This window comes from Serinus canaria, chromosome 5 (assembly GCF_022539315.1).
Source record: "Serinus canaria isolate serCan28SL12 chromosome 5, serCan2020, whole genome shotgun sequence".
NCBI classification, from domain to species: domain Eukaryota; kingdom Metazoa; phylum Chordata; class Aves; order Passeriformes; family Fringillidae; genus Serinus; species Serinus canaria.
Genome location: NC_066319.1, coordinates 51,610,471 through 51,637,730, shown reverse-complemented (window position 1 = coordinate 51,637,730; position 27,260 = coordinate 51,610,471). Strand labels below are relative to the sequence as shown.

The 27,260-nt window shown below is 44.3% G+C and overlaps 1 protein-coding gene across 1 annotated transcript in view; it reads right to left on the bottom strand.

Moving 5' to 3' along the window:
• The window catches only part of RCOR1 (REST corepressor 1), an 82,032-nt gene extending 54,975 nt beyond the window's left edge, over positions 1–27,057 (bottom strand). Inside the window, exons 1-2 of the mRNA XM_009101731.4 lie at positions 26,800–27,057; positions 26,644–26,703 (exon numbers count right to left, since the gene is read on the bottom strand). Coding sequence (XP_009099979.1) covers positions 26,644–26,703; positions 26,800–26,986 — 247 coding nt within the window. The 5' untranslated portion in view covers positions 26,987–27,057. The remainder of the gene's footprint in view (positions 1–26,643; positions 26,704–26,799) is intronic.
• Positions 27,058–27,260: the final 203 nt, after the last annotated feature.

Here is a 27,260-nt window from a genome sequence, read left to right as displayed (position 1 = left end):
GAAAATCCTTCAGTCTCACCTCCGCCCCCTTGCACAAACACAACCCATCGGGAAGAGCTTTGCACACATTAAGCCAACACTTGTTAGCATGGCCAGGGACCCTGCTGAGAGCCTTAGCTCCCTTAAGACTCTGACTGGTCTGACTTTCTAACAACAAAGCTATTTGTAGTCAGATATTTATGATACTGGCAGTGATTCTTGGTATAATTACTAATACCTAGCCTGAATATATAACAGCAAAGGTGGAAGAGCCCACAGCCTGTAAAAAATACCAAGCTTCGCTCAAAAATACTCAAGAGTAAATCAGCTTCATCAAACAAAACAACTAAAGCTCTTTTCCTATGCCAGATTTCTGCAGCATGCATTTACTGAGCAGAACAAGAACAACATCTTCCTCTACTTGTTCCTAGATACCACCAAAGTAATGCCCACAGAAGGCCCTGCCTGGCTGTACTGGCCCCAAATGCAAGACTCCAAACCCAGTCTTGTTGACACTTCCTTCACCTCCACTGCTGCATGGGGGCATCCAGCTGCAACACCGACATGCTCACCCTCCCACACCTCCACAGACAGCTCTCCACTGTCCTGCAACAGCTGTGGGAGCTTCCTGCAGGAGAAGATACAACAGGTGCTGCTGTGCGAGACGCAGAGGGGACAGAGAAATAGGATTCCTTAAAGCCCAAGACATACACCATCTTCACCATCATTCAGTAGGAACATGGTCCAAGTTCTCAGCAGCTGAATGCTAGATCTTTGCACCCAGATATTTTTTCTGGTACATTAGAAATACATTACATAAGACTCAAACACCATATATATGGTGTTTGTATATATACACACACTTTCTATATTACATAAGACTCAAACACAAGCGTTTCTGCTCCAGCAAGGCCTGAACACCAGTAATGTTTGCAAGATTATTGGCACAAGGCAAGGAGACAGAAAAACCCCTCACAATTCCCAGAAATACAGGATATTCTTTTCCTCCAGGTCATAATTATCACAGGTACCAGAAGAGGTATCCAGGCTGGTAAGGCACATGCTTGATCAACTCACATCGCCTCCAGAAAAACAGTCCCAACAACAACAGTCTTAGACCTGTAACTACCTTCGGCACAGTACCTCAGACTGCCAAACTGCTGACAGCTGGGCCTTGCTTGTTTCCCTGCCCCCACAGAGAAAGACAGAAGAAAGCTGCTTACAACACTCCATAAAAAACCACTTTCTCATAGCAGTGTTCCAGGTCCACTGCCAGCTGTTCCAGACTTGCAGAACAGGACAATTCCACTGCATCTGATGCTGTCCTGAACCAGAGAAATCAACTTACATGCAGGAGAGTTTAGATGTTTGTTGCTGCTGAGTTTGGTCTAAATCTGCAAAGAGTCCCCTCCAAAAGCTTCTGTTTCTCCTTCTTCCCCCCCACCTCACTCCCCCACCCCTAGACACAACAGTTCCACTGCATGTATGAACAGACAAAAGACATGATCAGTCCAAGAACAGTTCAACAAGTCCCAGAACCCTGGCATGTCCCCTGACAACCTCAGCAGCTCCTTATGCAACTACCCCGTCAGTATGCAGAAGAGTCACATGAGACTAGCACAGATCCTGGGAGAGCAGGTTTTAAGTTATTCCTGCACAAGAAAAAGGAGTGATAATTAAGCAATGTCCAGTAAGATTCCTGGACTCTCAAACAGAGTCCTTCCTCCCTTGACTAGAGCAGTACACCAAGAAACCTACACTCGCTTTTACACAGTTTGTTTAAATATCAGTGCTATCTCCACTAGAGAACTCTGCAGCAATTTCTAGGAAAGATGACACCAGAGCGCAGTTTCCACATCCCTGGCTTACTGCCCTTGAACAGTTCTTTCTGTGCAGAGTCGGCAAGGTTGAAAACTTGTTTCCGTCTGACACTGACTCATGATGCAGCCTCCCCTCCCTTGCAGCCTAACCACGAGCAGAGCCCTGCTGAAGTCCCAATGTCTACAGGAACAGAGGAGCTACACATTTTTTCAACAAGCCTCACTTTGCTCAGTTGATGCTACTGAAAAGTTAAAGCTTTCACAACCAGCTTCTACTTTGCCTCTCAATCCCTAAAATTGAAGGTCATGTGGCAGCAGGCTCAGCGAGTGCCCTGCAGCTCAGGCTCTGTGTAAGGCAAGGGCACCGTGCCTTTGCTCTGCTGCTCACCCCCCTGCAAGGAAACATTTCCCCTGCAGGAGCAGGGCAGAGACAAAAGGCACAGGAAACACACCAGGCATAGCATGTAGAAACAAAATGTACACATTTGTCTCTTACAGAATACTGCCCAGTGCACACTGCTGGGTGGTCAGTTGTTGCTCCCTCGTCAAGTTTATGATCTGTCATGTCCAACTGTGCCCTGTGATGCTGGCACCTTCCAGAACAGAGAACTCAGTTAATTGTATCAGCCAAGGACGTGCTACCAATACCACTAGGAAAGCAGATTTTTGTGCTTTCAGAAGCAACTCCTCTGCTGTTCCTACAGAACCATCAATTTTGGCCACTAAAACCTTGCCACAAGGGGAAGATATACCTTTTTTTTTTTTTTTTTTTAATAGAGGTAGCAATTATCCTCCCTAGTTTTGCCATTTAGCTACCCTAACAATCTTCCAGGCTTCTTGGCTCTCTTGCATAAAACTCTTGAAACTATGGTACATTCCTACCACTTCTGCTGTTGTTAAAAAATGTTGTGAGGTTCCCTTGTTCCTCCCATTTCTTTCGTTTGGGTGATTTCAGTATCATTCTCAGCACTGCCACTAAAAGTAGCACTTGTGATCTGAAAGGGGAACTTCCCTAGCCACCTAAATTCTGGCAGAACAATGTACACACATAGAGGATAGAAGGATGGTTTGGGCATGTGCTGTCTCCTTATGTGAACATGTAAAGACAGTCAGTCTTGTTCCGCTCATGTGTCATCCAGAGGTGTAATTATTTCTGGAAGTTTGGAAACATGGGGAGTGAAAACTACTTTTTTTTTTCCTACATTTCCCAGAAGTTTTCAAAGGAGTCAGCTGTAAGAAAGTTGGAATTTCACAGTCTCATTTAGGAATTAGAAACATGTCATGCTTATTTGAGTTAGCTTATATATTTCCACCAGGTATGCTTTCAAATAAAGCTCTTTAATACAGGGTATGTTTGTCACTGTTCAGAGGTGAGACCAGAACATCACAGCACTAAATGCAGCAATAAATGTATTTGTTGTCAGTTGGTGAATCTCTAAAATGAGACAAAGGAGGGATGAAAAGTGTCAGAAACGGGAAGTATCAATATTGTTAACTCAAACAGAAGGTTAAATATCCTGGGGGCTCTGAAATGGTACATAAATAAAGACCTAGTGTCATAATGCAAACATAAAGAAACAAGCACAACATTCCAGTCTGCATGGAAGCGTCCTTCATTGTGACATGAAAACATCAAGGACAAAAAGTAAATCTGATCCTATGTTATCACTAATTAAATTTACATGTAACAATTTTCTTTTTTTAAAAGAAACATACATTCAAATTCATTAGTGACAGAAAATATTCTGAGTAACTTAATTTCAACAGTCATTTCCATTTAAAGCTTTTCACTTAAAATCTTAAATATATCTCAAGAGTAACTCTTCTTATTTTTCCACAATGGCCATTGTGGAAAAATCAGAAGAGATTTTTCTCTTTGGAGAAAAAAGTGAACTTTGGAGAGGAAAGTGGACTCAGAGTTTATAAATTACTCTCTTTCCCTGTCGAGTCCTCACATCAAGTACATAACATCCATGACTTTTCCATTGAGATTAAGAGGTATTTCATGTTCTGAGTCTTGCCTAGAGAAGTATCTGGCCTTCATGAAACACAATACCATCATCCATTAATCAGTCCTAGGTGTCTTTTACTTCCAGTTATAAGGATATGTGTTAGTCTGACCTTCATGCCTTTGAGCCCAGAGTCCACAAGACATTCATAAAACCATTTTATTCATTTATTAAAACAAACAATGAACACGAGGATATTATTATTTTCTTCTCATAGACCTAAAAGATCTGATCCTTGGAATGGGACTCTCTGCACTTCATTACTTATTCATGAAGACCTACCCTGCTAAGTTGCTTTGTGGCCAGAAGCCCCATGTTTTCTCCTCTGAAGCAGCACTACAACAAAAGCTTAGATCACCTGCCGGAATGCTTATGAAGTGCAGTTCTGAAGAAAAAGCTGTATAAAAATGGATTTATTTCTGACTACCATAGAAAGTGACTGAGCATGGAACTAGGATGCTATTGGAAAACCATGTTTTGTTCCCTGGAGCAGAAGTAAGTCATTTTACCTCAGTGCCTCAATTTGCTCCTGCCTTCAACACGGGTGATACTCAGCACTTTGTAGACGTGCAGGCAGAGGGCTAGAAAGCCTAAGTGCCATGATCAGGACATTCCACACTCCAGGGCAAAAAGAATTCCTGCACTTCCACAGCCAGGCAAGGACTGATCTTGGGGGAATTTCTCACGATGCAGTTCAAAGTGAGAAAACCACAGAAAGTCAATTCCTGTTACCTCCTGGTGCCCATAGCTCCCATCACACCCAAAGAATGACTGACCCACTGTTAACAGCTCACCAACACAGGCAGATCAGTGTGCCTATTGAAGAACAACTTCCATAGCAGATTCAACTACAAAAATGTCTTTTCTGAGGTGAAAGGAAGAAAACAACAAACAAAAAGGTAGAGTCCTGCAGGAGTGCTATTGCACCTTGAGGTTGCATCCCCAGTTATGTCTAATTTTTCCAGTACAGACACCACCAGCAGTTGCATATCTGATTCCAGTGCTAATGAGAGCAGACACCAGAGTCAGGCCAATTAACTGGGCAAGTCTCTTGGAAGCTTTGCCCCTTTTGCTTCAGACAAAGGCCTTTCCCAGGGACCCACATAAAATGGCTCCTGGCCAGAGGGGGCAAAACAAAATCCACTCATTCTAGCCAGACAAAAGAAAGGTGTCCTTGGGCTCACAGCCTCAGAATGGAGTCTAGTAGGAAATGAGAAGCCTTGGCTACCTAGGAAAGTCCACAGCTACCCAATTATTACTTAAGGTTTCACAAAACTCCCTTCTAAATAAGAGACCCCAAAGAAAAGGAAAAGGAAGACAAAAGCAAGCTATTCAAAAGTGACTGGATTTCCTCGGTAAGGGTTATAAAGCCTTAACTACAACAGATTAAATTCACAGCCTAGTTCAGCTCACACAGGAGAGGATTTCTAGTATAGACCAAGAGTTAAAACCACATGCACATCTGTAGCCAGAGATGTGCTACACAGCTCAAGCTTTACTTAAACTACTACAAGAATACAGCAGGACAATGATACCCATATACCTGAGCTACCAAAAGGGGTTCATGAAGTTCTTTTTCACACCCAGGAATCTCCCTGCAGAGTACAGTTAACTGACCTGTAGCTGCCAAGCCAAACTAGGACAGCTATGACACAACTCAAATCTCTGTACATACAGGAGATGAGAGCAAGTTAAACTGAGCAGTTACTGGTGAAAAAGGAGCCTCATCACATTATGCCCACTCTAGCACTGCAGGGATATTGCTCCATGGTTATACAGGCATGACTGTATCAATTCAGCAGCAGAACTTCACCAGGAAGCCAAAATCCTCTGTGTCCTTTGGGTGTGCTCCTCAGAGGCTGCTGAACTAAACCTTCCTTTTCTACAGTCAGGGTAAAACAGACAGCAACCTTCAGGCTGAGTCCAAAGATGCTCTGACATTCTGCAATGTCTTTACATATGGTATCTTTGGAGGGAATATTGCCAAAATACAACAGAAGGACAAGGCAGGACCAATCCCACCCTCCCTCAAATCCCATATTTCTCCATAATAAAACTTGATAAATTATATGCCAAGAGAAAGTCTAGCCCTAGCTCAGGATGACTGATGGAAAAAGAATTTAACTCTGTCTGGTAAAGTGTTGGATGGAAAAAAATCAGACTGAACCACCCAGTTATTTACAGCATTGCAGACTTCCTGTTTTGATGCAAGTCAGCAAGATCTTCTGGAAAACCCAGGAACAAAGAGCAGTAGTTAAGGGTGATAAGTTAGTTACAGAGGAGCTAAGTTCTATCTCTGTTAAGACTTCAGAATAGAGGAAACTGCATCTATGCCTCTCCTTTTCTAGCACTATTTCAAAAACTAATGCACAGGCAATAGAAGTAATAAAGTAATGAACTAGAAAGAAGAGCAAGGTACCAGTCCTAACAAAGGAGACTATCTCTGCCTTTGGAGCTTCAGATACAGCTCTCCTCCCCTGCTTCCCCCGTCCATCCTTCTGTATGTGCCTGAATAAACACCAGTTTATTCCAACCAGGCACTGCCACTCTGTGGTTCCAAGGGCAGAACACCTTTGGGAAGCAAGTGGGCAGAAGTGATTCTGAAAAGTTCAGAAGAGTATTACCTCCACACCAGGTGAACTGCCTGAAAAAGATCTGCTATTGAAGCAAAGAACTAAACAAATGAAAGCATGACATTTAGGTTCTAGCAATCTTTTTGTTGTTATCATGAAAGCTCTTAGACTACTAAAAAACATTTTAACATGTCACTAAGCTTTAATCAAGTCTCTTGCCAACTTAGGATTGTAGAGAATCACAGGTAACAGGATAAGACAATACTGTGGATTAAAACTAGCTACATAAAAATGATAGGATGGGGAAAAAACCACAGTTCTTTCACATCTTTCAAATTGGAAAAGGGGATAAATGGCAATACAAGGCCCAGCCTGCAGTCCTCCAACACACAGGGACTTGTTCCACTGACCTAGCTGGGCTCTGGGTTATGGCATTTACACTCTGAAGTTCATGGATTCACTCCATAGCAGTTAAGTACAGAAGCATCCCCGGAGCATTCCCACTATGTACCCTGCTATATTGGCAGAGCTGTGCTTTGTACATTTAGAGTGAATCACCACCCAGCAAGTTCTGCTGCAGAAGGGTGTGGTTTGCTCATCACACAGCACCTAAGTGGGGGATTTCTGACTGCCAGCAGATGACCCATACCTCTACCTCAATATAAACTAGCAGTGCATCCCACCATCACAAGCCTGCACACAGCCAGTAACTCCAAAAATTTTTAAAGCTGTAATTGATAAAGGCATGAGGAAAGACCTTTGCATGGTGACAGAATCACAGTGTCACTTAAGAATGATGTGCCTCAAGGACTGCTCTCAAAATACCAGCAACATTGTTCCCTGCTTACCTGCAAGTATCTCTACAGCAGAACACAGTGCTGCACACCTCTCTCTTCCAAAGCCCTAGACCAATTACTGAGAAAGATCATTCACTTAAAACCATAAAATTTCACAGAGCTGAGAAGACACGAGCAGCAGGCAGCCAGACTTCCAGCAACTGCTCCTGCAGCCGGAGGCTCCATCCGGGATCCTCTGCACACACTGTGCCAAGCAGGGACCAAACCAGCACAACACACTTCAGACTTGCTGCTTAACCCACCAGTGTTCACACTCTGACAATTCAAAAGCAAGTTTCCAGGAGGGAAAGTAGAGGGGATTTTTGTCACTAGATGGATGGATTACTTTTGTTAGTGTTCTAAACACATCCTACAAAAAGTCTTCTGATAACCAAGGAACAGCTACAGACAGATTGGTCTGTAGCTGTTCCAATACACAAAATGCCCTGCATAGGTAGGAATGCACCTTACAGAAATACATTTGCCAGAACCCTTAGGTGCATACTAGCAAGCAGGCTGATGAGACAGTTTGTTTCATTCTTCTCTCTGCAAGCTATTCCCACAAGGTACTGATTAGGACAATGTCTGCTTGGCTGCAGGATCTAGGAGAAGCTGTTCTAGCTACTCTGACCTCTTGCCCTCTTCTTGGCTCACCTGTGTGCCCATCTGTCAGAACACACGTCAAACTACAGCCTGATGTAATTGGTCATAGCCTTGGAGCAACTCCTGCTTGTCCATGTCACGGCAGCATCTCTTCATGGTAAAGTAGGTCACCAGAAGGCCTTGAACCCTGAGAGGGGCCTCCTTAAATTATGCTTCAGCATCAGAGTAACAAGAGTGTATTCCCCTCAGGATGCCCTAAGGCTCCATTATAACTGAACCCAGGAAGGTAATTTCACTATCCAATAGACCGCGGTTTTCACAGACCACAGCAGACACATTCAGGACCTGCTTTTAATCTCTCCCTTCCAAGAGCCAACTGAACTCTGTTAAAGTTTGCAAATAACAGGTGTGTTGTGCAGACACACCTTGCACAGAGTGGGCTGGAACAAACCTGAGATGCACTACCAAGGACTTCTGATGAACATGGCAGGCACCCAGCACCCTCTGGCTACCTTGCACATGGCCGAGTGACAGATGCTGTGGTGTCTCTGTAGACCAGCTGTCCTCTCATCACTTTGTAGGGGATAGCTCTGTAGTTGTCACTCAGTGAAGGTTCTGAATTCCTTTCCTGTTTTACACCATCGTGGGGAAAGTCAGCATAGCGCAGAGGCGTAAGACAATGAACAGTGTGACTGATGCAGAGCGTGTTTGTTTAGGCAAGCATCTAGAGAGAAATCTGGAAGAACTGAACATGCTTCTATTAGCATCACTTGACATTCCCATCTCCAGCTTTTGCAGTAGATCAGGCCTTTGAGTGCTGGAAATTCTGGGGTTTAGGCACTTGCTTGAATCCAGTCTGCCAGAACACTTACCTGAAGAGTTTCCCTGCCTTCTCTGGTACCTTGTATTTCCCTCACAGATTTCCAGGGCACAAATCAGGTCTCCAGATTTTCATAAACCCTTTTCTGTGACTATTTCACAAACAAAAAGCATGGGACACAAATTGTCAACAAACACCCTCCAAAACCTTTGTATAAGGGGTAAAAGAGGGTTTCTCCTGAATCAGTGAAACCCCCTGGCTCCAGGGGGCTGTGGCTGCTCTACGATGCCAGGCTGCACCCACAGAAGTGACATTCATAAAGAGGGACAAACCAAAGCAGTCAGACCAGAGAACTCCCCCAACTTTAGTGGTCCCTGGGAGCAGGTTTTCTCTCATAAGAAAGGCAGCACCATGACCTACAAAGTTAAGCTAGCCCAGAGAAATGTGCCCATACATGAGCAGCACTGGACAGTGCAGGGAATCTGCACTCCAGATTACAGGCAGGGGGAAGGAGTTAAACTTTGAGACACGGCAAGGCTTCTCATAAGGCACAGAACAGGTCTGGCACAACAGAGTCTAAACCCAACACACATTTACTGCTTATGTATTTCTCTTCCTTCCAAGCAGCCTGAAGGGGAAATGTGTAAATTTAGCCTTTGCTTTCCCTGGTAGAGACATCTCTCCCTCTCACCCAGTGCACAAACGCAGGCTCCTCCCAGAGGTAGCCAGGCAAGCCAAGCATTGGCTGCACCTGCTTTGCTTAGCAATAAAGCCAGACGAAGCACACTGTCTCCATAAGGAATTCACAGTGGAATAGTTAGCGCACCTTAGTTAGCCTGCAGCCAGAAACACTTCTGACTTTTGGAAGACAGATTACAAAGGAACATTTCTTCTTGTTCTACCTTCCAGAACGTGAATTAGTCTGTTGTGGTCGGACCGGACCTCAGATGCATCAGTTCTGTTCATATGACAGACCACAAACACTGCCATCTCCTCTTCCCATCTTACTTGTCACCAAATCAGATGGGGAATTCCAGTCCTGCCTCATAAGGTACAAACTCTTCCCAGGCTGCTGTTTTTTTCTCTGATGTTTCTACATTCACACACTTGTCCGCTCCACTCTCATCCCCATACTAAACAACCCAGGTAGTTTTAACATAAAATGGAGAGAGCTAAAAGGTTCAGCTTTCTGCCCAAGGTCACACTGGAAGTCAAGCAATGAGTTTCCTATGGTGAAACACCTGTCAATTTCCACCAAGTGGCAATGATTCTCACATGTCAGGATTTCAGGTGACTTTGCTTAATGAAACCAAGCTCTTCTTGAAGTGCTCTCCCTGCCACCACCTCTTACTTTCAGATGTCAGTGTTCTTTGCTACAGGGCAGAGTACTCTAAACAAAGTTTACCTCCTCTTATTAAGGGAAGACTTGTCTGTTGCCCCATTTGAAAAATCAACTGGAAGATATTTTTTCAGAACAAGGTTTTAAACCACTGAGCCAAACGGAGGAAGGGGAAAAACACCATCATGTTATCTGTATACCACACTAGCTCACCTCCCAACTGATTTCTCATTCTTTCAAGTCCAGCCTCCATTGTACAAAGAGCAGTGACCCAGCTGGGGGCTAAGAGAATGCAAAACTTAAGAACCCGATGAATGCTTAGCTTCGAGAACACACATGCAGAGTACAGGTGCTAATTACTCATCTTATTACCCAGATTAACTGTACTCTGAAAGTTCTGTCCTGAATAGGAACGGTTTCTACTTCTTCTGTGGCACACAAATGTCCCAAGCTCCTCTATGCGGACTGAAGTACCAAGAGCCATAAATGCTGCAAGCAAGAGCATTTATTTTCCCCAATCCCACCACAAGCTCATACTCTGACAACCCAAATGACTGAAAGAGGGGAACAGGTTATTTTTCTTCCCTTGCCACTGCCCACCTCTTGTTCCTACACATCTAAACCCTGGAAGGAACCTATCAGTCAGCTTTACCTATCAGTCAAGCCACTGGCAGTGGTCAGATGTGCCCGAGAGCCCTCCAGAGGCTTGTGTCACATCCCAGCATCCTACGTGCACTTTCCCCCATCACTGCCAGTTAGTCAGACATCTATACAGAAGGGCCATTTTTGGTGTGCTGACAGCTTCCCTGTCCAATTCATTCCAGGCTCTGTCCAGGATCATTACTTCATTCTCTCCCTCGCTTCACCAACACTCTAGCTGTGCTTGGCCACAACCAAAGACTATTTATTTATGGCCATTTGGAGGCATTATTCCCACCACTCTCCTCAGTGCTAGCCCATGGTCCTACTCAGTTGTGTTGCATGGAGGTAGCTCACTACAATGCAAATTAAATAGCCACTTAAACATCTGTTTTGACAAGAAAAGCTTTGTCATCCTACACCTGTGTGACACAAATGCATCTGTGAAACAACAGGGTGTAACTGTACCAAAATCCAAATACAACAGGGTCTCATGCCTGTATAGCAATGGCACTAAGTGCCTGTTCTTATTGAACAGGGTTCTGGGCACACCTGATGAAATTCACACCAGAGTGATCACTTGCTGCATCAAGGACACCCCAAAGGCAAAGGAGGGTCCCGAGTGAACGTGTGCCACGGGGACAGTACACAAGTGACTAATTGTTTGTTTTCCAGAAGGGGTAGATCTGTCAAATAGCACAAGGAACAGGAACTATCATGACTCAAGATCTGAGTTAGACAAGGCCTGTCCCAGCCTCTCAGAAGTCCAGAAATGTGGATGTAAACAAAATTTCCACCAAATATTTCCATTGTATTTTCAAAAAAGATACAATGCTTTGTACTGCTCAGGGATGAAGCAAGGTGTCTGTAAAGAAGGGAGGTTAGAGGTGGAAAGAGAGAATGCTATAAGGGCTCCTTAACCCAAACAAGTATTCAGCCAAGAACTTACATGGAGTAAAACACAGAGGTGGAAGAAAAGGACCTCTACTGTAAAACTCTAGCCTGAACAGAAGTAACAAGACTTTAGAAAATGCACTCAGAGCTGAATCCAGACTCAAGAGCCTGCAAAGCACATGTCCTGCAACTTCACTCAGCTGAATGCTGTGCCAAGAGCTGGCCTGCATGGTGACTTTACAGTGTTTGGCTCTTCCTGCATCTGGCTCAGGCACATTCCCCGGAGCCAGCAGTTCATTTGGCTCGCTCACACTTCCAGCAGCCTGCCACAATCCAGGTAATCACACACGAGGTCCCCATGCCCTGACAGCAGTACAAAGGGACACTGCCTGGCTTCAAAGCACAGGCAGGACAACCAACAGGAGAGTAAAATACACTGGCAGGACAGCAGAAACATACAGCTGCAATCCCCCACACACCTTTTCACAGGCTATGGCAAGCAAGTCATGAGCCCCATGGTGACCAAGCCCAGCACAGCAGGACCACGTAAACAGGGCTGTGGAGGACATCATACTTTGCTGTTGGTCACGGGAAATCACAAGTGACAGCAACAACAGCAGGTGCCAAACACAACGTGTACCCCACTACATAAGCCCTCAACTTCTAAGCACACTGCTTCTGGAAAGGGTAAAACAGAAATCACAGCAGAGAAAACCTCCAGCTGAGGTTGAGAAAACCTCCAGGCTGGCAGAGGGCAGAGAAAGCCACAGGTCTCCTTGCCTGGGAGGAAAGAAAGCAAAGGCAGGCCTGGCTCTCCCATCACCAGGCAAGCTGCCTATTGGCTCAGGATGCCAGAGCAAAACTCAGCCACATATGTAAGCCTCTAACACAGACAAGAAGAGCTGCTGCAGGCAGAAGCAGAAGCTCAGCTCAATGTGGAGGTTTCAGGCCATCAGACAGCAGCCTTTGGCTAGCTCAAGACTGTCATGAATGTAGCTTCCCCCTTCTAGCACCACCCCACCACTAGCCTAGCCCTAGTTGTCTTCTGATGTCAAAAATTCAAGACCACCTTCTCCAAAGTTTAGGAAAGTGGATTTGCACTCAGCTGAACTGAAAACTGTGTGTTCAATCTATCAAATCACAAAACAACAGAAAGTATAGGCAAGTATCTTCAGAAGAGGACACTAAAAACAAGAGATTTTTTTTTAATTTATATTTTGCCCAGTGTCTCTTTCCAGCTGATCTTGGTTATCTTCCTTCTTTCTATTACCTACCTCCCATCTTAGACACTTAAGTTTCCAGCTCTGCTGACCTCACAAATCCTTCGCACATCATTCTTGAATCTCCACCGATTTCTCTCTCCCTACAATTGCCCTCCAGGACTACAAAATCTTGCCAAAATGCAGAAGATAAAACACATTGTTGTTGTCAAGTCAGCTTGTCCTTTTAACATATGGCATACAGAGTTTTGTTTCATCTCAAACTCAAAGCAATGAAGTTTAGCAGTCAGCTCTCATTACAGTATTGCAGGAGGAGAAATTTTAGGCTCATTAGAAAACAGGGTATTGAAATTTCTGTATTAAAATCATGAACACTGGAAGTAACTAAAAAAAAAAAATATCAAAGGCAACAGAAAGACATTTCATACAGCCTGAAAGCAATTTTGCCATTTGTTTTAAGCTTTCCAGTAACATAAACATGGCCTTTGAGTTAGCATTTCATTTCAAACCACTTTAGAAATATGTGACTGCTCTGTGATTGTTCTATTCCTGTGGACATTTTTGTTGGGAAAAAGTAAACCTGGATATGTTCCCTAGTCAGTGGTCACTGATTCCCTAAAACAAAGGGGAAAAAACCCAAGGGCATCAAAATATGCTTTTAATTACTTTTACACTATTGAAGAGAATCAGGTATTTACTCCCTACTGCATAATCTCTATGTGTCAGGGACTGCACAACTCACCAGGATGTTCTGTTTCAAACTTGTTTAAAAATGCTTTGGTATTTTGACCAAGCTCTCTACCAAGCCCATACAACAGTTATTAATCAAACAGGAAGAAAATGACATGCAATAAAATTGTTTTTGCTGAAATTCACTACAACTGTCAATCCTAAAGTTTCCTAAACTTCCTGAAAACATCCCCTTCCCTCCATTCCTATGAGATGCAGAGATTGATGAAATACACCTCTGCAAAGGAAACTCCAGTGGTAAGCCTCACTCAGATCTTGGCTGCAGCTTCACTTAGTCACAAAAGCGAATTTTAGTTAGAATGATTATGCCCAGAAAGATATGGAAAGACGGATTTCTTTTGAAGGCAGTATCCCATATCAAATCTGTTTCCACCTAGAGCACAGCTACTTAGAACATTTTGTTCAAACTGAAAAATTTCCAACCCTTTGATTACAAAGGCAACCTGCCAAGTAAGAGTATAAAATTAGCACATTAGTGCAGTAGTGTCTTCCTTAGTTTGGATGCAGCTTCAGTGCCTCAACTGCATGCCATAGTGTTACTGGGGTAAAACTGAGCTGAGAGTAACTAGATTCATTCTTTTCTATTCCAGAGGCTGAGAATCACTTTTACAGCAGTGAAATACAGATATCAGGCCAAATTATGTCTACTGATGAACGAGTAAGAGCAGCAGTAAGAGTGCAAAGACAATCCTAGCATACAAGGAGAACCCTGCTGCAAGAGCCAACAAGCACCAGGGTAAGCAAGCAGCACCCGACCCTGGCAGCCTTTCCTGCTGCAGGGCATATTGCAGCACAGGTGTTTCCCACTGTGCTTGCAAGTGCCAAGTCCATTTTTCAAACCCTGGTTATAACTGCTGCTGACTTTAGAAACATAAGCTATTTTTAAAATGCATCATCAAGAACAGGTTAAATACACCTTTTCCCCTTTTCGTCTCATGTTTGATAAACATTTCAGCAGGCAACTCTCCAACTAAAGCAAGCTCTGGGTGTGTAACTGCTCTAAGCTCTGTCCCAGTCCTGGCTGCATGAATTAAATCCACTGCCTATATGAATATACAAATGATGTCTCCTACCCCATCACATCTCCTCCTACCCCCTGGCCCAGCAGACACTGAAATCATTTCACAAGCACCACTCCTGCACCCAGTGGTTTCCCTCTCTCCAGCTGAAGGACGTGACTGCTGCTACAGAGGTACTGCTGTGGAGGGAGCAGTAAGCAGACAGGACAGCATTTCACCAAACTGAGCTGGAGCTGGCTGCTCCAAGAGAAGTCCAGTGTGGGCTCCCAGAGCCTCTTTCACAAGGGCTCAGGTAAGAGGGAATCAGTCCCCTGGCCAGCAAGTGTCTGGGCAACAAGGACTGTGTCTAAGTTTAACTCTTCAATAGCTCATTTATTTCCTTTTATGATCTCTAAAAATATTATTAGGAGTTCAAGAAGTTCTGTCTTTATTTTTTCTCCATCCTTCAAAATAACTTCAGCAAGATGAGTACAATAAACAACACGAATCTGCCTAACTACTCACACACACACTTTGAACAGCTTTAGCATTTATAAATGTTTTCCCAATCTCCATCCATCCTTTCAAACCAGCAGTGGTCAGTTTCAGATTGCCATTTCCACACTGCGCCAGTACACTGATGATCCCCAGTCACTAGCTGCACCAGATCTCCAAAACTGCAAGCCCTCCCAACTCCAATAATCTCTGCATCTGCTCCAGTAGAAAAAGTAATTTTTCACCCAAATCTACAAATACACTTCTAAACCCCTGCCAAATTTTCAGCCTGCTGGCAGAATGGCTGGATTTGTGCCTGCCCTGTTTGCACCACAAGGACTGCACCTGACTTACGTGTGGAGGACAGCTTGCTGTTTCACCTGAAACTGACCAAGAAAAGAGACTGATCCCATGCACTCACAATCCAGGCAAATCTTGGGGGAGAATTGTCTTAAAAACCAAACCAAGAGGACTAAAACCACACCCAAAATATAGAAAGAGCTAGAGCACAATGCAGCAGTTTCCCAGAGAGCAGACCCACTTCTCAGAGCCAGTACACACAGGAAGAAATGATTTGCCAAGCAACTCAGCTCTTGGGCTGAAATCCAGAGGACAGCTCTGAAAAATCATCCTTCCACCACCACATTCCCATCAGCAAGCCTCTCTCCCAAGTTATCTGATACTTGCATAAAGCTGAGCAGGAGAAGAGAGGGGATGAGAACTTCAGATGAGATCCAGCTGTACCCTCCGAGCCTCCCCTCAGCACACACAATGAGCCCGAGGCTGAAGCTACAGCCAAGAGAAAAGCTCTTGCATGTCCTCACTGCCTGCAGATTTGAGTCAGCCAGCAACCTCAAGGTTTGCTTTATTCACAGAACAGGCAAGGAGACCTCCCCTCTCTGTCCAAATTCTTAGGACAGATTTCAGAGCTACTCTGAGCAATTCAGCCTCAGTGCTCAGCAGGCAGGGGCTAAAGGCTCCAGACAAGCACTCAGCCAGTTCCCAGAGCAGCCCTGGCTGAAGGAAAGATCAGCTCTCTCACCTTTCTCACACACCTGTTTGCTCACAGCACCAACAGTTCAGAAGAGTGACATGACTGGCCAAAGTGACAAACACTCCACCAGTTAAAGTGGGGGGGAACATTTGCTCCTACAAGAACAAGTGGTTTCCACAGGAGAAGCTGAGGCAGAAATTCTTCAGTGATGAAACAAAAGCTTTAAGGAGCCTGAAAAGGCAAAAACGTCACTGCTGCACAAATGCTTGAAAGGCAGGCAGATACCCTGTCCAGAGAGGCATGCAAGTTATAAAAGAGGTTAAGGGACAGATTTCTGATATACTTTCCTCTCTTACAGAGCAAAATTATAATAAAGTAAAAATCATGACCACTTTGCTCCAGCCTGAGGGAACAACACAACTACAATGAAGATCAGACCTAGTTGTCTCTCCTGGATGAACAAACTACCAAGACAGAGGACTTAAGAGCACAGAGAAGAGCACAGAAATCCAGGCAGGGCTGGGTTAGTAAGCTGGTGGAGAGAATCTGTAAACTGTAGTAAAACTCTAATGAATGTTGGAGAACCACAAATAGCACTCAGGAAACAAAGAAAAGGGGCTGAGACATACTAAAGGAAAGAAATCTTTTCTTTTAAGAGTTAACTACAGAAGTGTTTGGGGCAAACCAAGCAGGCAGGCTTCCTCCCCAGAAGCAGGTAATTTATGGAAGGACAAACAAGGACAACTGCAGTTTGTTAGGGTGGTCAGTAAGAAAAGGTATAGCAGTGAGCCAAGATGCAATGAGAAAACAACTTCAAAGCAATTGCTGTGGGAGGTTAAATTAGGTAAGAGTGTATTTTGCTAAGAAAGAAAAAGAGCAGGTGGTAATTGGGAGCATCTCTATAAATGGCCTTATTCCAACAGGAATGACAGTTACTGCAGAGCAAATGCTTATAAAATAAAAAAGATCCATTTAAACCAGTGGCCAGAGCATAACTAATTACTGCTGTGATACAGGAAGCCAACAGCTGCAGGGACAAAGACATGCTGGAGCTCAGCCCTCAAGTAGCATACAGGGGCTATCCCTCCCTGAAAGTTTGGGTCTCCAGTTCCCTCTGGGCCCCATAATGTGCCATACATCCTTTGTCACACGTTGACAACGAAAATAACTTGAGGAAACAGGCTGCCCTCGTTTCTTGAACATAAAATGCTAAAACACAAGGTTGGGACAGAACAACTTATCAACAAGTTAAAAGGTCTACACCAGCTCATGCAGCACACACAGCACCTAGCTAACAGAATGTAAAGCAGTGCAATTTTTGAAGGTGTTTACCTTGCCTTAGTTATAATATCAATTTTTCCAGACAGAGTTTAAAAGTGATCTTGTGATATTTTAAGCCCATGACCTTTGTTTAGAGTATATGTCACTTGTAGCAGTACCTATTTTAACGCAGGCTAAAACTTTTAGACTGAGTGGCACAAAGGTTTTGAATTGGGAGGCATAAGGCTTTACTTCACAGCACTTGGTTTTTTACAAAAGCTTGTGTCAAAACCTACCTGCTGAAACTGCCACCCCCCCAGCCACCACCTACTCATGATTCAGATGTAAAAGAGGGGTTTCCCCCAAGGTTGGCTGGCGTCAGGGGACTCTTCTGGTGCTGGCTTCATTCTGCCAGCCTAAAGAAAGACCCAGAGTTAGGGGTGAGCCCAGTTATCTTCTCCCACAGAAGTGGCAGAATATCTGGAGTGGGTTTTTTTGTTGTTGTTAAGACTACTTAATCCACACATTGAGCTGGGTCTGCCTAGCAACAAGTTAGAGTTTTAAACTTGTATCATCCTACTTGTGTTCCCATGGCTACTGTCATGAACAGTGTGGTAGCAGCTGCACAAATCAGCACAAGGGTCCCAGGAGGGACATCTTTAAGATTCCCAGACAGAAAACAATACTGAGAAAGTACAAATGCTACACCTGGTATGCCTGCCTGCCTGCCTTCACAGTCCTTTACTCCTCCCAGAAGCACCTACACCAGCTCCCTCATAAGGATGGAGAGACATCAGCCAAAGGAATAGATGCACACACTGCTATCACTGAACATTTTACATTCTTTAGAACAAAAAAGCTTGGGTTACAGATGTGACACTTTTAGCTTCTCACACAGCTGTCAGTAACCTAAATGCAGAACTGTGCACAACTCCAGCCAACAATACCTGCTGCATGGGGCAGTGGGCTCTCAACACAGGGTGGGAGGGGAAAAACCCCCCATCACCATTTACACAGGGCCAAAACACAAACCAATGTTACTGATGAGAACAGGGGAGGAGTTAGGCACCAAAGGAGGTGGGAAGTCAGAGGAGAAAAAAACTCCTTGCATTTCAATGCAAGCTGCATATAAAGAATTGCTACAAAAACAATCCTGTTACATAGACCAAATCTTCCCAGTCCTGTCAACTCAGTTCTTCCAGGCAGAAGGTGATTTCCTACTCAAGGGAGGTTTTTCTTAGTCTTTATCCATCCCCAAGGCCGGTGTAGAACTAGAAGCTCTCTGTACCCTCTCCAGGGACCAACAGGCACTGTACCTCTGCATGCAAGCCTTGTTTATCCAAATTCCTCAGAGATTTCTGAACCCAGAAGCCACAACTACGATTACACATTTGTTATGTTGTGCTTTCACATTAGGGTTACAAAGTCTAGAAGGACACCAATTCAAGGTCATGTACACTACTGAATATTCTCAATACCAAGCTTTCAAATCAAAGTCTCTCTATGAACTAAAACCTGATAAACCAACCTGGTAAAACATCCAGTCATCTAAAAGTATATGCAGAAGCAATTGTGGCAGGTTATCCCAGATACCTACAGAGAGCAGAACTGAAAAGCTGCAATAGGCAGCCACATGGCTGGACTCCCCTGATTAAGACAACTGCACTGCAAAAGCAAGCGCTCTCAGGTCAGTATTTGTGAAATCCATCCAGGTGAAGAGCACAGAGTTAGGGGAGGGAGCAAGAAAGGTTAAATAACTTTAAGGACAAAAACTCAGAACCCTTAACTCCTGCCCCTAAAAGGGCAGGGATATTTTTCCAGAGACACACCTTGTCACACACACAGAGTACCTACAAGACCCTAATGATGCCTCCTAAACATACTGCACAATAGAGGGACAGGGCTGAAGGGGGGAGAGTAGACTAGAATTGCTTCACGAGAGGGCATTTTTGCAATTTTATCACACTACTGCAGCCTCCTCCCCCCAGAGAGGCAACATTTACCAATACTTCCTTTATGAAGTTAAAAGAGCACGCTGCTGCATAAAGCTGAATTTTTGAAGATACTTGGAAAGGTAGGTTAAACTCTCTGGTTTAATCCCAAAATCTTACGTGAGAAATACAGAAAATTTACTGAGTTTGACGCCTACAATACTTAAAGCCAGTGCTCATCACAATCAGTTGCATTTCAAAACAATGTGAGGAGCACAAAAGCATCCCAATTCTCCAGTATGCTGGAGAAACTTCCACTGCCTTCACTAAGGCTGAATACATCCTCTTGCACTTTCAGAAAGCACAAAGTCATCAAAACTTTCATATGTAACAATAAATTAAAGGCTTGAAAATTTAAAAGAAACAGACACCTAACCAAGCATTCCTTTAAAAATGCTTTTTAAGATCAAGTTTATCTTACAAATCAACTTTGTATTTTCAAGAACTGAATTTCAAACTGCTCTTTCAAGTTTAAATACCTAATGTGGGATTGCTCATCTTGTTACACTGCCAAGCCTAAGGCTCAAAAGACAAGGTCACCCAGTGCAGAAAGAAGTACAGACTTCCAAGGAAAGGGGCATACTCTACCTAGCCCAAAGTTCTTGTTTTTTATTTGCTGTCTATACTCAGCTGTTAGTCACCATGTCTCAATCTTACCTTACACTTGGTATAGGTAAGACAAGCAGAACCAGAACCACAACCAGAAATTGCCCTGTCCCAGCGAAGCAGGTACTAGCACTAACCACAAGTTTCTGAGGAGGCAGTTACTTCCCTCCTGGCACATCTTAGGAATTGCATATTAAAGTTACAACACAGTTAAATGTCCAGCAGAGCACTGTCATCCACACTCCTCTGCAGGTATGTGACAGGGCTAGAGCCCACTGTAAGCCGCATTATAGAGTGTGCCTTGATCACAGAGGCAAAGATTTCCGAGCTAATTATAATGACTAATCACAGGGAGCTCTAAGCCTTCACTTGGCCAAGTCACAGACCTAACTAGGACTGAAAACAAGAGTTTTAAGAGCACCTCATTAAGCAGCAGGAACCAGCTATGAAGAACAAAGCAGCCACTCTACCTAGTATTAATTCCAGTCCAGCCATTAATACATTTGTCAGTACATGAGACAGCTATTACCTCCACATACAAACACTGCATGTGCCAGGCAGGGAAGGAAGCCACAGGCTTTGGCTACACCGAGGTTTGTTTGTTTACAATGGCATTAAGGTTTGAGAAGGATGTTCTCCGTGCTGTTTGAATAATGAGAAAGCTCCAAAGCCATGCCTTGAAACATGTTGGAGTGAGAGCTGTGCTCACCTCTAGAGCCTCTGCACCCCTTCACAGGACGAGTGAACAGGCTGGGTGAAAGCTGACTACTGGGCAATGTAGACCCAAAAACAGTCTCCCCTCAGGCAAGCAGCCCACAGGTGGAAAAGATATGGCACCAAATCAACAGCTGCAGTCCTGCTGAGGTACCAGAGGTACGGATAACAAAGTTTCCAACTTGAGCACTACTCACCTTTTTCCCCAGGGTGGATTTTAAAAACAGAGGATAAGCTAAAGTATCAGCATCTACAAGTCAACTTCACTCTGTAGCAGCAGGACTTCAGTCTTTCCTGCTCTGGAGATTGGACCAGCAGTAGGTACCACTGACAGAAAAAGATGAGACAGACTCACCCACACACCAGCAGAGTTGCCAGCCCAGTAAGGAGACGGCAGGAGTCACCTTCCCCAGGGCTGCTGGACACCAGGCTGACCCTTTGACTGTACCTAAATTCCTGCACTGCTGAAACAAAAACCCAAGGGTTTGGCAACAGTTTCTGGTGGAGCAGCCTGAGGTCGAGGACCTTTTTATCTGCTCTGCACTACAGCACATTCACAGAGGCTGTGACCTCTGAGAAGGAGGGCAAGACAAATATAGCCCATGAGAAAGTATGGCACTGAGGAGACTACAACTGGGGGGAAAAGCGCCTCTTCTCCCACCAGAGTATAAATTTTCCAGTACCTAAATTTTCCACCACCTAGTTCTGAAAACACACTCTTGTTGGGCATGATGCACATCTCCTCAAACAACACTGAAGGACCCAAGGTGTGTGTGGTTTACCAAGACACCAGGCAGCCTCTGTCAGTCCAAACACCCTGGGCATTAGTACATTATGGTTTGGTATTTCTGATTAGATCAAACACCCTCTTAACTCTTCCTTCTTTTCCAGAGGGACTGTTGTGCTGAGTTCCTGCCTGTTGAGTTTAAGGCACAGTCATTTCAAGAGATGAGATAGCTCTCTAGCATACCAGTATTTCCAGTTTCAGGAGTTGGTTTTGAATTTTCCACTTGCTTAGATGGAGCTCCCAAAGTCTCACCTAAAAAGCACTCTTTTTTTCTCATCCCTTTTCTGATGAGTCCATTCAGCAAAACACCATTTTTTTCCACACCCACTGGGTAACTCACACTACTTGCAAACTATTAAGACTGCGAGGCACAGGACTAGCTGCAAAGAAAGAACTAGAAAAAGCAGGCTGGGAGTTGGATTTGTCAAGTGTAAGTCATAAGGGGCTCACAATAACCTTTTGTTAAAAGGTTACAGTCCTGGCTCTGTAGGTCAATAGGTGCCTCTGCCCAGGACCCCATGAAGTAGCTGATGATACAACCTAATAAACCATGGACTTTACAACCACCAGAGAAATACAACAGTTCCAGGGGAATCAGACACCCAGGGGCTGTCCCAATATTATACTTTCAATCTGTGAGCCTAAATAGGCAGAGAGTAGGCACATTTTAACAGCCAGAGTTGGATGGATGTATTAGCTTCCTCCCCTAGGACATGGCCAAGGCCACCACTTCCACACAGTGATCAGGCACTCCTGATAAGAGACAGCAGTGACTATCTTGGTTGTTTGGGGGTTTTTTTAATTCTTAGACACAACTACACTGACAAGGTTTCTCACTATAGTGAAAGAAGTTGCTGGGTCCTTTCTTTTTTTTCCCATTCATTTCTTGGCAATGCTGAAACGACAGAGTCTTGGTCACTCTGAGAGTCCTGGGAATACCAAGTGTTAGTGCAGGAGCACACAGAGTGCAGCTAACTGTGGACCAGAGAACAAGCTCAAGGACTGGTGGCAATCTGGCACTGAACACCTTCCACTAGGCTTTTCTGAACCGAGGGATGTAAGCAATACAGGTGCATTTCCTTCCACCATTTTTACTGTTACTGTTACAATACAAAACCAAAAACCTGGGAAGACAGCAAACCTGCAAGCAAGGGACTGAAGTCTCACAGCTGACATACATCCCAAACTTGCATTTCCACAAAATGCTGTTGAGTCAAACCTGCTTTTCCTCATCTCTTTCTACTGGAAAGAGCCCCAGAAGCTGCTTTCCAAAGATGACCAGCACAACCAATGTCCAAAGAGACAAGATGTGGCTTGTATTTTTACTGCCATTGCAACAAATAAGGAAATCTAAAGTTGTAATGCTACGAAGGACAAAAAAAAAAAAAAGTTCATCTGCCTTCAATACCAGTCAAAATTTGGGAGCAACTGTTCTCTTCAGGGAGTTATTTAACACTCCTCAAAATTATGGAAGCTTTAATCATTAGTGAAATTCACTGGCTGTGTTAAAGTGCTCACTAATGTTTTCTTCCTCCTATTTTCAGTGTTCCAATAGCATAAATTAATAAGCAACAAATAAAACAGTCAAGTACAATATCAGTGCTTCCCCATATGAAAGATTTTTATTTAGCTTTAGGATATGCAATGTTTCCTTCCACTGAATTTTTCCATTAACAGGACATGTGGGTTTCATTTGTATGGATTAAAAGAACCATAATAGTTCACCTCTTCAAAATCTTCCGTGTCTGTTTCAGAACTCACAAGAAATGCTGACCTACTAATATGAGCCTTTGTTTAACACACAGAATTTTGGGCTGGCAAATAATTGATTCTGAGCTCTAATAAGAGAAGAAATAGCAGACACAATAGCAAGTGTGCAATTTTTCACATGATATCTGTGAACTCAAGGCCAAACAGCGAAACATAAGTGAAATGCAAGTTTTACTGAGTCTAGTGAGCTCTGGCATGGGATTTTCAGCCCAAGAAGTTTCACCTATTCTTTTCCCAAGCTGAATTGGCTTGTTTAATACACACATTGCCTCTGCAAAAGCCTTGCCTTTATTGTACAGCTACTCTTATTATACAAATAACAATAAAGGTGTAAGTACTGTAACAACAATAATAGAGCTGAAAGTTTTTGAGATAATAAGCACGATCAATGTAGTGAGAACATACTTTCCCAAAACATAGGGAGACTGGGATAGGTCAAAAGGATGGCAACTTTAACTTTGGCAAAGCACCTGCAGGCTCTGCCAGCTGATGGAATAGGCCTTGCCACTGTAAAGAGACTTACTAAAGGAGCTGTAAGTAAGAACCACCTCCAACAGAGGATTCCAGCCACAAGCATTTTTACAGTCAAAGAATCACATCAGGCCTTCCTTGGCCACCACTACAGCAAGTTTTAGCCACAAGGAATATTTTAAACTTACACCAAGGTATTTTAATTCAGAATGTGAACTTGTCATTTTCTGGTTTCTGGAACTGTAATTTTCTTTCAAGGATGAAGGAAAAACAAGGCAGCAGCTTTGTTAACCCTTTTCCTCATACTCTGGTAAAGCAAGGGAGAGACAAGAACTTTCTATCCTTCCCCATGCCAACAAGAAGATGATGAACTCCCTTCCCTTTCTAAACTTAGGCAACCACTGGGAACATTCTCTTCACTTACAGACCATACCATGCAATAGTTTCTTGCTCTCCTCTGACTATTTAACTCATGATACCGAGATTAACCCACCAGTGCCTTGTTCCAGCTCTCTTTTCTCCTGCAGCTGCACAGAAAAGCATTTCAGATCTTTCAAAGCTTTCCTAATTTCACTGCTCTTTGCAGCAGCTCCCATGTGGCTGAGAAGTGAAACAAAATGAAATGCTTTCTCTGCCCCTCTGCATGGGGACAGAGGAACTCCCACATAAAATGCTGATGCAAGAATAAGCAGTTACAGATATACCTCAGCCAAAGGTGTAACTGAACATTAAGTTTAAAAAAAGAAATACACACAAGGCCTGGTCTGTGTGATTCTGCCCTCACAGTCAGAGCAGCACCAGCCCTCCACATTTTGCCAGGCAGCTAACCTAAAGGTAAAAGCTTCCACAACTCAACAATAAACAACTTTCAAGCTTTAGGATCTTTTGGTCAACCAATCACTAAAACTTTTAGTGAGAAACAGACATAGCATCTGTGCACCCTGATAACACTATTCCATAAATTTAACTTCTGACACTACCAGCGAGACAGGACAACTTAACAGTTTTAGTCAGAAGGGCTAAGTGCAGCACTTTTGCCTTCTTTAGGGTTTTCTTTCTTTAAGAGGGAAACTAAAAGAGCCATAACAAATGAACGTAATGTAGCTTTTAGTCTTTAGGACCAAGAAGAGATGACAAAAATCAGGCAACAACGTGGCATTGCAAAATGATTCCTGGATAATTCCACAACACTGGAAACAAACTCTTCCATACACAAGCAGATAAAAGTTCACTCCAAACTTCATAACTAAAAGGTTTACTTTTCAGAAACAGAAAAAAAATCACCCAGAGGCCAGTAAAGGAGGATCTGATGTCCATTCAGGTCACTGATCATTTACTTTGGGTGAACCTACTATGAGCTTGCTGTACACTGTGAACTCAATCACAATCACCTGCTGATCCCATCTTAAGATACAGATTACTCAGAAAAAAAAAATTATTTCTTCAGATCACACACTTCCCCCTCCTTTCCACTCCACACAGCACAGAAAGCAATAACCTTTGTATAGGTCACTGTATGTCTCTAAGTTTAAACCAGAAAAATGTACATCTGAGTACACAACAGAGAGGAAGCAGCTCACAACATTTTTCCCCCTCCACCTATTATGTTCAATAAATGAATTGCTCAAAAGAGCATAATTCACCAGGGTGACCATAAAGCCCGAGTATTGTTGCTATACGTGGCTGATAAGTCAGTGTGATGCACGTTGTGAGCTACAGAAATGCTGCGTTTGACCTACAGATTGAAAACCAGTGTCAACTGCTGCCTAGCTAACAGCTCCCCCTTCCTCCCCCTCCCTCCTCCTCCCCCGTCTGCCCCCTTCTTCCTCCTGGTCAACCAAGAAATGGACCTCCCTTGTATCTTATTTTGTCAAGAAGACGAAGGGGGGAAGGAGTGGGGAAAAATTACTCTGTAAATGGACACAAGTAACAGTGAACTTAATTAAAAAAAAAAAAAAAAACCTCTTTGCCCTCCCCCCACCCCGAGATCTTAACAGTTAAGCACGGACATATATATTTAATAATAAAAAAGGCATCCAACATTAGTGCACAGTCTGAGGATGACCCACGATAAATCTTTTTCCTGAGTCCACGCAACAGTAACTCTCGGGATTATTCGATAAGAAGACACTGTGGCTTTCCACACCATTCTTTTTGTTTTACTGTGAGAGGTGCGGAGGATTCAATTAAGTTTGGGCTGGGCAAAGGGACAACTCCAAACGCTAGGATCTCCAGACAGAAGGAGGGTTTTCACTAGCTACAACCTCCACTTACAAAGGAACAATACCAAAAAAGAAAAAAAGCTTAGATTTCAAACTAAAGAGGTCAACAGCCTATCTTTCAATACACGGAGATACATCAGTACCACCGTGCTTCCAGCACCTGCCTTTCAGCACAGCCCCAATTCCTTTGTTTGCTCAAAATTTGCTTCCATACCACTTTAAATTAGCTTACAAAGAACCGAAGCAGAATAGCTGGAAGGTGAAACAATTTTTTTTTTTGGAGGACAGAGGCAAACAGCTTCTTAGGAAGAGAGAAAATTAAAACACAGACCTAAGTCACTTCTAAATACCTTCGAAAAAAATTATAATTATAACTTGATGTCTTTTAGTTCCACCCCTATACTGAGACCACAGAAATACGAGTTCATGTGAGGATGGAGTAAAAAAAAAGAAAGAAAAACAAACAAAAAAACCTGAACAAAAGAAAAAAGAAAAAAAAGAAAAAGAAAGAAAGAAAGAAGAAGAAGAAAAAAAACCCACCCAACTGCCATCTCCTGCCTCCTCCAGCCCTGCCAGCTTCCCTGTTCCTCCCTGCCTGCAAAGCGCCCTCTGGAAAGCATCGAGACTTCTTTTATCAACCGTGTGCGCTGGGGAAGGGGGGAGGAAGAGGGGGGGTCCTTGTTCTTGCTCTGGGTGTTTGAGAGTGGAATTAGGGGGAGATTATTTTTGGAGCCGATGAGCGGAACCCGGGGGGAGGGTGGGGGGGTCGTACCCCACTCATCGGGGGGCGGAGGGTCCAAAGCACTGGATGAGGGGGAGGAGTTGCCCCCCTTAAAACATAATAAAGACTTACCGGGGTCGAAATCAGGGACCACCGCCTGGTACTGCGGCCCGACCCTCATTCCGCCGCCAGCTGAGGGAGGCAGAGGGAGAAGCGTTACCCGCGTGGGCCCGAGCGGCCCCTATAACCAACCCCCCCCAAAAAACGCACCCCGCACCCGCTCCTCACCGTGCTCCTCATCGCTGGACGAGCCCGAGCTCCCCTCCTCCCAGGAGTTCACGCTGCTGTTGCCGTTGGGGGCGGCGGATAAACTTTTGCTGCCGCCGTTGTTGTTATTATTCGCCCCGGCGGCGTTCTGGTTCCTGCCCCGCCGTTTCCCCGAGACCTCCGGGCCCTTCTCGATCATGGCTGGCATTTAGGGGAGGAAGGGGAGGGGGGGTGTGGAGAAGAAGGGAAGGGAGGGGGGAGAAGATCAGAGTTTAAAAACTGCGGGGGGGGGGCTGTGGGAGGCGCCAAGGGCGGGCGGGAGCCGGGGCGGGCCGGGCCGGTGCGCGGCGGTGGCGGCGCTGCTACATCCCCCACCGCGATCGCCCCGAACTTTGAGGCTCATCCCAGCCCTGCGCTGGGACTCCGCTCAACCTGCGCTGCTGCCCGCGGCCAGCCCCGCCTTCCCCCGCTCCTGCCCCTTC